The 13,483-nt window shown below is 43.9% G+C and overlaps 1 protein-coding gene across 2 annotated transcripts in view; it reads left to right on the top strand.

Moving 5' to 3' along the window:
• Window positions 1-13,483, top strand: part of LOC135211097 (apoptosis-resistant E3 ubiquitin protein ligase 1-like) — a 572,118-nt gene that overhangs the window by 63,045 nt on the left and 495,590 nt on the right. Inside the window, exons 3-4 of one of the 2 annotated variants that reach the window (XM_064244179.1) lie at window positions 1,450-1,592; window positions 4,128-4,300. In XM_064244179.1, the coding sequence (XP_064100249.1) occupies window positions 4,132-4,300 (169 nt within the window). In that variant the 5' untranslated portion in view covers window positions 1,450-1,592; window positions 4,128-4,131. The remainder of the gene's footprint in view (window positions 1-1,449; window positions 1,593-4,127; window positions 4,301-13,483) is intronic. The other variant, XM_064244178.1, reaches the window with a different exon arrangement.

Here is a 13,483-nt window from a genome sequence, read left to right on the forward strand (position 1 = left end):
TTCTTCAGACTCAGGCGGTACCTTGGACTCGACACCGACGGTATGGTACTTCCTCTGCAAGCATCCTCACCTACTGAGCTGGTGAGGAGATTTGTTTTTACCTCCATGAACAAGAAGTATAGCTTATCACATGGGAGGTACTTCTGACTCAGACAGTACCTTAGACTCAACACTGATGTTGAAGTACTTTCTTTGCAAACATCCTCACCTCCAAGTTAGATAAACTAGGTGAGGATACATGCTTTTATACATGGTAGGTTGCTAGCTTATCACACGGGAGGTACTTCTGACTCAGACAGTACCTTAGACTCAACACTGATGTTGAAGTACTTCCTTTGCAAACATTCTCACCTCCGAGTTAGATAAACTAGGTGAGGATACATGCTTTTATACATGGTAGGTTGCTAGCTTATCACATGGGAGGTACTTCTGACTCAGACAGTACCTTAGACTCAACACTGATGTTGAAGTACTTCCTTTGCAAACCTCCTCACCTCCTAGTTAGATAAACTAGGTGAGGATACATGCTTTTATACATGGTAGGTTGCTAGCTTATCACATGGGAGGTACTTCTGACTCAGACAGTACCTTAGACTCAACACTGATGTTGAAGTACTTTCTTTGCAAACATCCTCACCTCCGAGTTAGATAAACTAGGTGAGGATACATGCTTTTATACATGGTAGGTTGTTTATGAGTTACCTGCGTATGTTCCATGGACAGGTCGAGCTGAATTAGATTGATCCCACCTCCGCGGGCTAATTCAGGTGTTCAGGGAGTGTATTGCAATATGAAGTTTTCATGATAAAACTAATATTGTAATACTTACCTGAACACCTGAATGATTCCCACCCTCCTCCTCACTTCAATTTGATAGTGAATGATTCAATTGAGGAGACAGGCCTCTGGTGGCCGGTATTTGCAGCAGCGTTGCCAACAGTAACACAGGTAACTCATTTGACTAGATTTTACCTGAAGCGTTTGTAACACTGACAGTTAAAATTACCCACTTAGTGGGTAAATATGTGGGGATATAGTTCGGGCTGGTCAGTGACCAGGGCTAATTCAGGTGTTCAGGTAAGTATTACAATATTAGTTTTATCATGAAAACTTCATTTTAATTTATTTGTTTTTATTTATTTATTATTTTTTTCTGTCACAGTCATCCTATTCGACTTGGTGGTTTTTATAGTGTCAGGTTCTGGGTTGCATCCTACCTCCTTACGAGTCCCTCACTTATCAATATGTGTGCTATTTCTAGGAGAACACTTCTGCATGAGTCCTGGAGCTACTTCAGCTTCTAATTTTTCCAGGTTCCTTTTCAGGGACCTTGGGATACGTATCAATCTTTTCTCTCTATTATTATTATTATTATTATTATTAGTTATTAATTATATTATTGTTATCATTGCAGAAGATGAATCTAATTAATATGGATCAATCCTGCAGGGGCCATTGAATTGAAATTCAAGCTTCCAAGAATATGGTGTTTATTAGGAAGAAGTAACAGAAGGTAATGGGAAATGCAGGAAGAAGAGACCAGTTTATGGAAAAGGAAAAATATTTTTACCAAAAAATAAGTAAATAAAAATGTAAGTAAAATAAAACAAGAATTGTTTTACGTTAGTTGTGCATTGCATCCTCGATTGAACTTTTGAGGTTCCAATTGCACAACATTTTTAGGGAGAATATTCTACAACAATCTAGTAATGGGAAGAATAAAGGACTTCCTTCTGTAACTTGGAAGTTCGAAAGCATATTGATGCTGCTGTTCATCATCTCTGGTTGCTCTTGGCAAGAAAAGAGGATCAGGGATCAATTGTAATATGAAAGATTTCTGTTATGTTGACAAACAAGAGATCTCCATTCATGGTCCAAGTCGTAAGTGGTAACACTTACGAGGAGAGAGAAACCTACCACATTGAACCATGCTATCTAAGAGTTAAATCTCAGGCAGGAGGAGACATCCACACTGGAGAACAGTATTCTAGTAGGAAGGCTTAAAACAGGTTGCGTTGATTTTATCACTGCTCTAAATGAATGAGGCCTTACTACATATCCATGTAAGCGTTTGCTGACACTAGCATTACATGTTTCTCAAAAGTAAGATGCGAATCAAAAGTTACACTGAGTATTGTTAAAGCTTCGGACTCATTCAGTAGAATCCCTTACGTTTGAAGGGGAGGATGGGGGTGGAAAGTCAGTGCAGTATCTGCTAATCAATAGTAATGGTTTTGCTTTACTAGACTTCAACCTCATACCCCACCAACTTCGTACACCATTTACTCACTAATCTGCTCCATGTCACAGTTTAAACTAGGCATCATCATTTCTCATGTGTGGAGACTTTCTACAGTACACCCACAAGTTTTGCATCATTGGCATACTAAACAATCTTGTTTTCCAAGCTTTCAACCATATCATTTGTAGTTTACACTAAAAATAGCAGTGGACCAATAGCACTACCCTGTGGAACTCAAGACACAATAGGTATCTTGTATATAAACAACTGAATAAGAAAATTTCTCCAACCATCCATACATTCTGCCCAAGCCTATCTATATACAGTGTAAATGTATTACATACTACACATTCTACATAAATATAGTAGTCTTTTTATTAATGAAAATTAAGCCATAATTATTGTAAAGAAATGAAGTGTTGTGATAGTGACAACTTTAGAAATAAAGTTATTTGATTTCAATTCTGACATTATCATAAAAGTAGATAGTGTCAGATGTTCCTTATAATATATGCTTGTAAAACAGTCTCATGTGTAAGACCCAATCTGCTTAGACTTATGGTAATGATTTTACTCATGTTATGGTAATGATTTTACTCATGTTATATCAAACTCTAATAGCAAGTGCTTTTGATTGACTTCTTTAGCTCAATCCTCAGTTAGCTTTCAATGAATAGTAGCCAAGAAGGGACTTATCATATTTCAATCCTAGATGAGAAGAGTTTTAGATATATCAAGTGTTCTTAGATAGCTTTGGAATTGTCATTTAATATTAATGGTTTTGGAGATCATTTGAGGTTTGCAATAGTACTGTCATTGCTCATTTTGGGGCGTATTGTTTGGCAAGTTGAAAAAAAAACTAAAAGGCAAGATTTTTGTACAAATTTTGTTGTATATTTAGTGAAGCCTGTATATTTACCACATATTACGTCAGTTTTCCCAAAACTTGTGTCTTTGAAAAATATGGCACTTACAAGTTTATGGAAACCAGTCAGGTTTTGTTCATGGAGTGTACATCTACAAATGCCCCAACAGCTTACAATGAGCTTAAATTCTTATTTTATTCTAAAGTCACAAGGAGAGCAGCAGTACTGAAGGTGATTTAATGTCAATTTCCTTTTACCCTCACCAACCTTGTATAACTACTGTTATGAAATTACATAGTGTAGGTGGGAAAAGTGAATACTGTTGGTAATAGAGGGTTACGTATGTTATTTTACTCTAAATCTCTAGAGTGCAAATACATCTGGCACTTATTTACGGTGGAGCCTAATATGAATGATCGTTTAAAGCATCATTTGGCTGTTTAGGTGGAGTTAGAAGATTTGTATTTAATAATGCAGGGGTTCAAAGAAATGTAATTTTTGTTTAATAATGCAAAGATTTAAAGGAAGGCCTAGAATATTGGTGATATGTATTTGTGAAATTAATGATAAAGCACTTGTTAATATTTCTTAGGTTGAGCTATTATACGTATCTAGCTTAAATCAGCTTCAGAACTCAACAAGTAAGGATGCATGTAGTGTGCTTCCCTACTGGAAGGACTTGAGCCATATGTTTTATATGGGAATTCTTTGGACTCAACTTTAAAATGAGGAAAAAGAGAGTTTGTCCTTTAAAAGTATCAAAATTAGTGTAGGGATATGAGAGTTGCGCGTAAAAAATTTGCAAGTAGATATAATATTTTTTTAAAAGTTAGGAAAATGACATTTAATGAGTAGGAGAAAGAGGTTTTAGTTGAAGTATTTAGTCTTTGTAGATTTCATGGGTGAATGAAATAGTCTTTAATCCATTTTGGTTCCTCAACTATGTTTATTTAGTTTTTAAGTGACAATTTTTCCCTTGAATGTTGCCTTTGTAGTTATTGTCTTTATTCATCTTTCAGCAACATGGTTGAGATAACAAATGTGTGTTTTGTAGTAGTAACTGCATTTGCAGTTCTCACACAAATTTTGTTGCCTGCGTTCAGAGGACCCTTGTCTCGACTTCAACCGGAACTTGCTGCTTGGTTACAAGAAAATTCACTTGAAAAACATGCTGAGCTGTTTATTAAGGCGGGTATGTATTTAAACCTCATTTTTTTATTCAGTCTTACCAAGCAATCATTCAGCTGTAGGATTCCTACACATGGCAGACTGACTCAAATTTTTTGGTGGTGCCACAATCGTTAGTGTAGGTAACTAGTTACCGCCCACTTTATGTAAATAGGTATGACGTCGTCACCTCTTCAATTGGATTTCTGCCAGCTCCCGAGTAACATTGGTAGCTCTGCGGACTTTCTTTATCGTCTTTTGGAAGGTTTTTGACTTTCCTGGCTATTTGTGATGTACAAGTTTTATACATTCAACTTCCCTGGCAGATATATACTTAGCTATAGACTTCGTCGTCCCCGACAGAAATTCGAATTTCGCGGCACACGCTACAGGTAGGTCAGGTGATCTACCGCCACTGCCGCTGGGTGGCAGAACTAGGAACCATCCCATTTTCTAAGACAGATTTGCTCTGTCGAGGGTAGCCATAACGTTGTTGTTGTTACCTCCTGACTTGGATTTCGTTTTTCATCGCCGTAGATCTTCTGGACTGTCTTTTTGGTGACGTATTTGGATCTGTGGTTTGGCATACGCTTTTGTGGAACGTTTTATGGATTTTGGCTTTGGATTTTGCTCAAAAATGTCTGATTCTAGCTGCAAAGTTAGAAGATGTATGAATGAGGGTTGTTTGGTGAGGCTACCGAAAGTGTCGTTAGATCCTCACAAGGTATGCAAGAAGTGTAGGGGATATGAATGCACGAGAAATAACACGTGTGATGAATGTGTGAATATGGGTGAGGAAGGATGGAAGAAACTAGATTCCTACTTAAGGAAACTAGAGAGAGATAGGGTTAGAAAGGTCGTCTCTAGAAGTATGAGTAGATCACGCTCTAACGAGCCAGTTAGTATAACTAACCCCCAAGTAATTGCTTCCTCACATGCAGTATCAACCTCTCCTGTAGCAGATGTTGCAAGTTCTGCTGCGGAGATTGCAAATCTGAAGACCGCATTAAGAAGGATGGAGCTTGAAATGCAAGCTCTTAAAGGTAAGAATGTGGAAAGTGACATAAGTGTCCCCAGTGTAGTGGAGGGTGTGTCTGATCGGCTCTGTCTCGCTCCCAGACCTAGACCTCTTCCAAGCTCCCAGGCCCAGAGGAGAAGGAATGTCGACAGTCGTATGGATACGGAGAATCCCCACCGGTCAGGCGTCCCCTCGGCAGAATCTGTAGCGTCCCAGACTGCCAAGGATCGCCATTGGAAAGGCATCCTGAAAGAGTGCTTTTCGTCATCCGATTCGTCTCCTCGAGGAAGTGGATGGACTTCCGACGAACTGTCGCGTCCGATCAAGAGGAGTTGGAAAGCTCCGACGTTGGACTCGAGCCCGGAACGTTTTCCGGACGATTCTCCCTATGAGAGGAAAAGAGCCAAAAGGACAATATCTCGATCTCCTACACCTTCCAGAGTGCATTCTCCTATTCATGACAAAGAGAAGGAAGAAACCGCGACGGACATCCTACTTAAAATGCAGGAGCAGATTTCCTCTTTAGTAGGAGTATTGAGAAAAGACCTCCACCCGAGGAAAAAGGACGATTTTCTTCCGGTTAAGAGATCTCGTCCGAAGGGCGTTCCGGACTCCAGACTTATCTCCTCTACTCCTCGTACGAGTACAGAGAGGAATAAAGAAAGAAGGATGAAAACTCATAGAATTGAGACGCAACATACGGACAATGACGAAGAGTGTCCGAGTCGGACAGAACACCCAGGCGCTCGGCGCCAGAATTGGACTACTCGGACGGGAAAAAAGTGTCCTACGCGGACGGCGCCAACCAGACACCATTCGCCAGAAGCGGACAGCCCGGACAGGCAGATATGTCCTATGCGGACAACTATGTTCAAGCGATGCGTGCCTACCGCGGACAGCCGTGGCAAGGCGGACAGCCTGGATAGGCACAAACGTTGTGCGCAGGCAAACTCCGTCGGGCGCCAGGAGCCAGAAGCGGACAAGACGGACAGGCAGAAGTGTCGTACTGGAATGACACCAGCCAAGCGCCAAGTTCCATTGTGGACAGCTCGGACAGACGACGCAGTCCGAGACGGACAGATACGTCCAAGCACATTGAAAGATTTTCTTCAAAAGAACAATATGGAACGAAATCAACCGAGGAAAGCGTCTCTTATGATTTGGACCAGGAACGGATTTCTCTGGACAAAGACGAAAGACGTCGCACAGGCGGCCGTCGTCCTATTCACGATATGTCCGTTTCTGGTGAAAATCTGCTGCAAGCACAGCTGTCTCCTGAGAAGAATGCAAAATGTCGCACAGGCGGCCGTCATTCTTGTCAGGAGGGCTTAGATGATGATCGGTTTTTTTCTCAGGATCGGCATTCTCCCGACAGGGACACAAGATGTCGCACAGGCAGCCGTCGACCTTGTCCGGAGGGAGTTGATCCTGCGAAGAGTCCTTCACCTTGCGAGAAGAGACGTTCTCCCTCGGCTAATAATGATTCTCCGGTGGAACTTGCATTAGAAGATGTCTCTGACACCGAAGATCAAAAAGCGGCGGGACTATCAGACTACAAAGCGTTGGCTGCGCTTTTACTCCAAGAATTTGGAGATTCGTTGAGTCCTGCCGCTCCTCCTTCTCCTCGGTCGCTGTTCACGAGCGCGAAAACCGCAAAGTCGTCCTCCTTCTTGAAGATGCGGCCGACAATTTCCATGAAGAAGGCTTTGCAGTCTTTTGGAAATTGGCTTAACTCCAAGAAGGAGGCGGGAAAGACTGTCTTTACCTGCCCTCCCTCCAGACTTTATGGGAGGAGGGGTATCTGGTATGAGACAGGCGAAGCAATGGGACTCGCCCTCCCAGCTACTGCAGAGGCAGATTTCTCAACGCTGGTGGACGCGTCAAGGAGACACTCTCTTTCTTCAGCCAAGACAACTTGGGGAATGTCTGAAATGGACCATTTCCTCAATGGATTGTTCCATGTCTTGGAAGTTTTCAACTTTCTGGACTGATCCCTTGGGGTGATGGCCAAGAGGACACAAGACAATGAACAACTGAACCCCGATATCCTTAATAGTATTTTGACTTGTATGGATAAAGCAGTGCAAGACGGATCGGGAGAAGTGGCCTCCCTTTTCGGGGCGGGAATACTTAAGAAGAGAACTGTATTCAGTTCTTTTCTTACGAAAGCTGTCTCTCCAGCACAGAGGTCGTCCCTTCTGTACGCTCCTCTGTCTAACCAGCTTTTCCCTTCTCAGTCAGTGAAAGATATTTCTCACTCACTTACCGAGAAGGTGACACAGGACCTTCTGGTTCAATCAACCAAAAGGCCGAGGACAGCTGTTCCTGCCACGAAGGGGGAGACACGGGTCCCGAAGCCGCCCTTTCAAGGGAGTTCATCTTCGAGATCCTCCTTTAAGAAGAGAGGAGCAGAAAGAAGAGGTAGGGCTTCTGCCTTTAGACCTACCAAGAAAAGCAAATGAACCTCAAGTCCTCCAAATACCAGTAGGCGCCAGACTACTGAATTTTGCAGAAGAATGGACGTCAAGAGGGGCGGACAACTGGTCCCTCTCAATTGTGAGGAGAGGATATCTCATCCCCTTCAGGGACAGACCTCCCTTGACGTCTATTCCGAGAGAACTGTCGGCGAAGTACGCGGACCCTGTCAAGAGGAAGATCCTTTTGCAATTAGTAGAACAAATGTTGGACAAGGAGGCCATAGAATTAGTACCGGATCCACACTCTCAGGGCTTTTACAATCGACTGTTCCTAGTTCCGAAAGCCTCGGGAGGGTGGAGACCTGTCCTGGATGTGAGCGCACTGAACCGATTCGTAGAGAAACAGAAGTTCTCTATGGAAACATCCAAATCGGTGCTAGCGGCTCTGCGTCCAGGAGATTGGATGGCCTCCTTGGATCTACAAGACGCATATTTTCACGTCCCTCTTCATCCGTCATCGAGGAAATATCTACGATTCATGATGCAGGGAAGGGTCTTTCAATTCAGGGCCATGTGCTTCGGCCTGTCTACGGCTCCTCAAGTGTTTTCAACAACCAACCTGATGAGGAACATAGCACGGTGGCTTCATCTGGAGGGGGTGAACATATCCCTCTATCTGGACGACTGGCTAATAAGGGCCAAGTCAAAAGAACAATGTTTGGAGGACGTAGAAACGACGTTGAATCTCGTTCGCTCACTCGGACTGCTCGTGAACCTCTAGAAGTCTCAGATGGTCCCCAGCCAAGACATTGTCTATCTGGGGATTCAGATGGATTCTCGGGGTTTTCGAGCATTTTCCATCGCAAGACAGAATTGCTCGAGGCTCGGAGAAAGTATCAAACTTCTTAGGGAAAGAACGAAGCTCAGCGAGGGAATGGTTAAGTCTTCTGGGCACCCTTTCGTCGCTGGAGCAGTTCGTTTCCCTAGGAGGCTCAATCTGAGACCTCTGCAATTTTACCTGCAAAGAATGTGGGACAGAAAGAAAGGGGATCTTTCGGATCAGTTTCCCATTCTTCAAGAAATAAAATTAGACCTGAGGTGGTGGTGGTTAACCCCGCTTCAGAAGAACGAAGGCATATCCCTTGCGATTCGGAACCCTCTCCTAGTGTTGTTTTCCGACGCCTCGGAAACGGGATGGGGGAGCAACTCTAGGAAAGAAGGAAGTGTCAGGAACCTGGACAGGAGAACAGGTGTCCTGGCATATAAATGTAAAAGAACTTATGGCAGTTCATCTAGCCTTGAAGTACTTCGAGTCGGAGGTCAGAGGCGTGGTAGTTCAGGTAAATTCGGACAATACCACGGCTCTAGCTTACATCCGAAAACAGGGGGGGACTCACTCGCTTACACTATACAAGATAGCGAGAGACCTCTTGATATGGGCAGAGGAACGAGGCACTGTATTGCTGAAAAGGTTTGTACAAGGGACAAAAAATGTCAGAGCAGACAGACTCAGCAGGAAGAACCAGGTCCTTCCAACAGAGTGGACCCTATACTCCGAAGTCTGCCGAAAGCTCTGGTCTCTCTGGGGAAGCCTCAGATAGACCTGTTCGCCACGTTTCTCTCCAGAAGGATAGAAACTTTTGCTCCATTGTAGAAGATCCAAGAGCAATAGCGATAGATGCTTTTCTCATGGACTGGTCGGGCATAGATGCCTACGCTTTTCCCCCGTTCAAGATTCTGGGGGAAGTGTTAAGAAAGTTCCGTTCCTCGGAGGCGACGAAACTGACTCTAATCGCCCATATTGGCCCGCTCGAGATTGGTTCACAGAGGTACTGGAATGGACGGTGGAACTTCCCCAGATCTCTTCCCATGAGGACAGATCTGCTCAAACAACCCCACTTCGAGAGATATCACGGAAACATCCATGCTCTCTCCCTGACTGCCTTTCGACTATCGAAAGACTTGTCAGAGCGAGAGGCTTTTCGCGAAAAGCTGCAAGTGCAATTGCCAGAGCCCGCAGGTCCTCTACTCTGCGGGTCTATCAATCGAAGTGGGAAGTCTTCCGTAGATGGTGTAGGTCGAAGAAGCTGTCCTCTTCCGATACCTCTGTGACCGAAATTGCTGATTTCCTTATCTTCCTTAGAGAGGAATCACGTTTAGCTGTTTCTACCATAAAAGGTTATAGAAGTATGCTCTCGGCTGTATTTAGAAACAGGGGCCTTAACATAGAAGACAATAAGGATCTCCATGATTTGATAAGATCCTTTGGTACTACAAAGTCTAAATCCTTTATCACTCCAAGTTGGAACCTAGATGTGGTCCTCCAGTTTCTCTCTTCGGATACTTTCGAACCACCTGATAAGGCATCCTTTAGAGACCTCTCGAGGACAAGTGCATTTTTCTCTTGACCCTCGCGACGGCCAAGAGGGTCAGTGAGATACATGCATTAGACTCTCGGGTAGGTTTTAGAGGAGATTCTGCTGTTGTCTCTTTCCAACCTTTGTTTTTGGCCAAGAATGAGAATCCTTCTAAGCCTTGGCCCAGAAGTTTTGAAATCAAGGGCCTCTCTCCCCTTGTGGGTAGAGAAACAGAAAGGTCTCTCTGTCCGGTCAGAGCACTGAAGTTTTATCTGAAGAGAAAGAGTCAACTTCAAGGTTGTAATCAGAGCCTATGGTGCGCGGTAAGGAACCCGAAGAGGCAATTGTCGAAGAACGCATTAGCATTCTTCGTAAGAAATGTGATAACGGAGGCTCACATGAAATGCCAAGAGGAAACATTTAAGCTGCTTATGGGTTAGAGCACACGAAGTCCGTGCAATTGCAACTTCCCTAGCCTTTAATAGAAATATGTCAATGAAAGACATATTAGCAGCAACATATTGGAGATGCAACTCGGTATTTGCCTCCCACTACTTAAAAGACGTCAGAGTGACTTATGAAAAGTGTTTTTCTCTTGGACCTTACGTATCAGCGGATACCGTGCTGGGACATGGAGCTGGTACTGATCCTTAAATAATATTGTTTTTAACTAAAAGATTGTTTGGTTTTGAGTTTTTTATGGTCGTTTGAAAGGATGTTGGGGGATAACTCCTTTCAATCGTAGTACTAACCCCGGTATTAGGATCAGGTGATCGGGATCGGTGTTATGCTCCTTAATGATGTCATGTGGCAAGGTGTTTTGTCATGTAAGTGGATAGGACCCCATTGACAAAGATCCTTAGGTTCTGTCGAGTAAGTGGATAAGACCCCATCGACAGACCATCAAGAATTCTTAGCATGAGGTCACTACCTCGCTGAGGCTCTTGAGGCGATGTAAGCTCCTAGGCAGTAGCCATGAAGTCTTTCGCCGACACAGGTAGGAACCAAGGTTTCTTATATTTTTGTTACCTACAACGTATGTTGTTCCCTGTCTATTCAGTAATTAGCTGTCTCTTATCCTCCGCCAAAGGTGCCAATCAGCTAAGTATATATCTGCCAGGGAAGTTGAATGTATAAAAATGATATTGTCATGATACAATAAAGTTTTATACATACTTACCTGGCAGATATATACTATTAAATGGCCCACCCAGCCTCCCCTCAGGAGACAGGTGGAAGAGCAAATCTGTCTTAGAAAATGGGATGGTTCCTAGTTCTGCCACCCAGCGGCAGTGGCGGTAGATCACCTGACCTACCTGTAGCGTGTGCCGCGAAATTCGAATTTCTGTCGGGGACGACGGAGTCTATAGCTAAGTATATATCTGCCAGGTAAGTATGTATAAAACTTTATTGTATCATGACAATATCATTTTTTTTGTGTGCTTATTTCAGAATTAGCTTAGCTTATTTGCTCATTTTGTCAACTTTGCCGTCTTTTTTTTGCTTGAATATGTCTGATTCAAGTTCATTGGGAGTGAGGTTTTGCACAGAGGGAAGGAAAACTAAGCTAGTTAAATAAATTTACGATCCTCATTCTTAAGTGTACAAAATGTAGGGGTCAAGAGTGTTCTAAGGAATTTAGATGTGCCGTATGTCAGGATTGGGATGATGACCAAGGAAACTTTTCAGTTCACATCAGAAGAAGGTTTTGCAAGCTAGGAAGAGGAAAGCAGCCATTAGGACAGATAGTAAGACTAGTATAGTTCTTCCATCTCCCCCTGTGTTGGCAGAGATCTCTACTTCTGCTTCTTCTACTATTTGTGGTAATCTTTCTCCTATTCTCAGTCCTCCTACCCCTTCACTTCCAACTCCTGTACCTGCTTCCCATGTTGTCTTTTCCGACACCATTGCCAGCCACGAATCAAGGTTCAAGAGGAAATTAGAGTATTTGGCTAATACCCTGATGGAGTTAGGTGCTTCCATGAAATCGTTCATGGAGAAAAATGAAGAAGGGAAAGTGCCCAGTACAAGTGCAAGTGAAGTGCTTTCTGAATTGGTCACTGTCCGTCCCTCCAGCTCTCCTAGACAGAGGTCACTGTCCCACTCCCCTGCCTCAGGGAGAAGACATACTGGAGGTCCAAGAGAGACGGGCGGGGTTTGCCCACGGGCAGTCGCTCCCTCTGTCAAACCTGAAGTGTCGAATCAGGTATGGACTGAGCGCTATTGGAAAGGCGTCTCTTTCGGTGAAAATTTGTCCAACTCCAGTGAGTTGTCGTCTCAGCATTCATGTTGCTGGCGTAGTTCCTGGTCCTCTCGCCCTCTTAAGAGATCTTCGACTGTGGACGTCTCCTCTCTCCCTGCCAAGAAGTTTAGGGATATGAATTCCAGTCTGCGGCCGTCTTGTAGTGGTGCGGCTCAGGCGTACGAAGGGTATGGTTCAACTCATGACTCAGCGGACTCGACTGAGACTCGACAGGTGCGGGTACCTGTGAGCCGTGCGCCTGCTCTTCAGTCGACTAAATTCTTCTACTTCGTTTTTGGACTTTTCTGCAGAAGCAAGACGTAAACCTCTGTCTTCAGTTCAAGCTGAGCCTTCCCAGGAAAACCAGGTGTTAGCTTCTTTTCTGCAGCACTTTGAGGAGTTGTTGTCCTTCTTTACTGGGAAGAATCCACATTCGAGGAAGGAAGAAGCGGCTGTGTCTCCTGCTCCTTCAGAGGTTCAAGAGCGGAACACGGGCCTGGAGCTCGATCATGGAAGAACTAGAGCAAGAGCGTGAGCAGGAACATCGATCTTCATGATGAAGAAGAATAAGCAACCGTAAGATCTCCTGCCTAAGTTAGTCCTCTCCTCTGCAGCTAGGAAGGCCTTACATTTCGTGAATAAGTGGTTAGCGACCAAAAGGGATCGTGGTAAATTGTTGTTCGCCTTCCCTCCTCCTTTGCTCATCAACAAGAGAAATTGTTTCTACATCACCGGGGAAGCTCCTTCCCTGGGAGTATCTGCCTCCTCCCAAGGAGACTTCTCAGCCTTGGTTCATGCAAATAGAAGAGCGAAAACTTTCTTTTCTTTTGAAATTGACCACCAGGTTCGCAACCTTTTTAAAGTTTTGGAGATTTTCAGTTTTATGGATTGGTCGATCGGAGCTTTGGCGAGGAAACTAGAGGACTGCCCTTTGCTTTAGAGGATCTGTGGGAGGACTGGCTTGGTGTGCTATCCTGCTCTGACAAGGCTATTAGGGATGGAGTGGACGAAGTAGCTTTCTTGTTCGCCATGGGAATGTTAAAGAAGTGTGACCTGTGGTGCTCCTTTACCACCAAAGGAGTTACAACTATTCGGAAGTCAGCCCTGCTGTTCTCCCCCCTGGACAAGTGGCATCTGTTTCCGCAAGACACAGTCCAGGATATTCTGTCGGTGC

The sequence above is a fragment of the Macrobrachium nipponense genome, chromosome 4 (assembly GCF_015104395.2).
Source record: "Macrobrachium nipponense isolate FS-2020 chromosome 4, ASM1510439v2, whole genome shotgun sequence".
NCBI lineage: Eukaryota > Metazoa > Arthropoda > Malacostraca > Decapoda > Palaemonidae > Macrobrachium > Macrobrachium nipponense.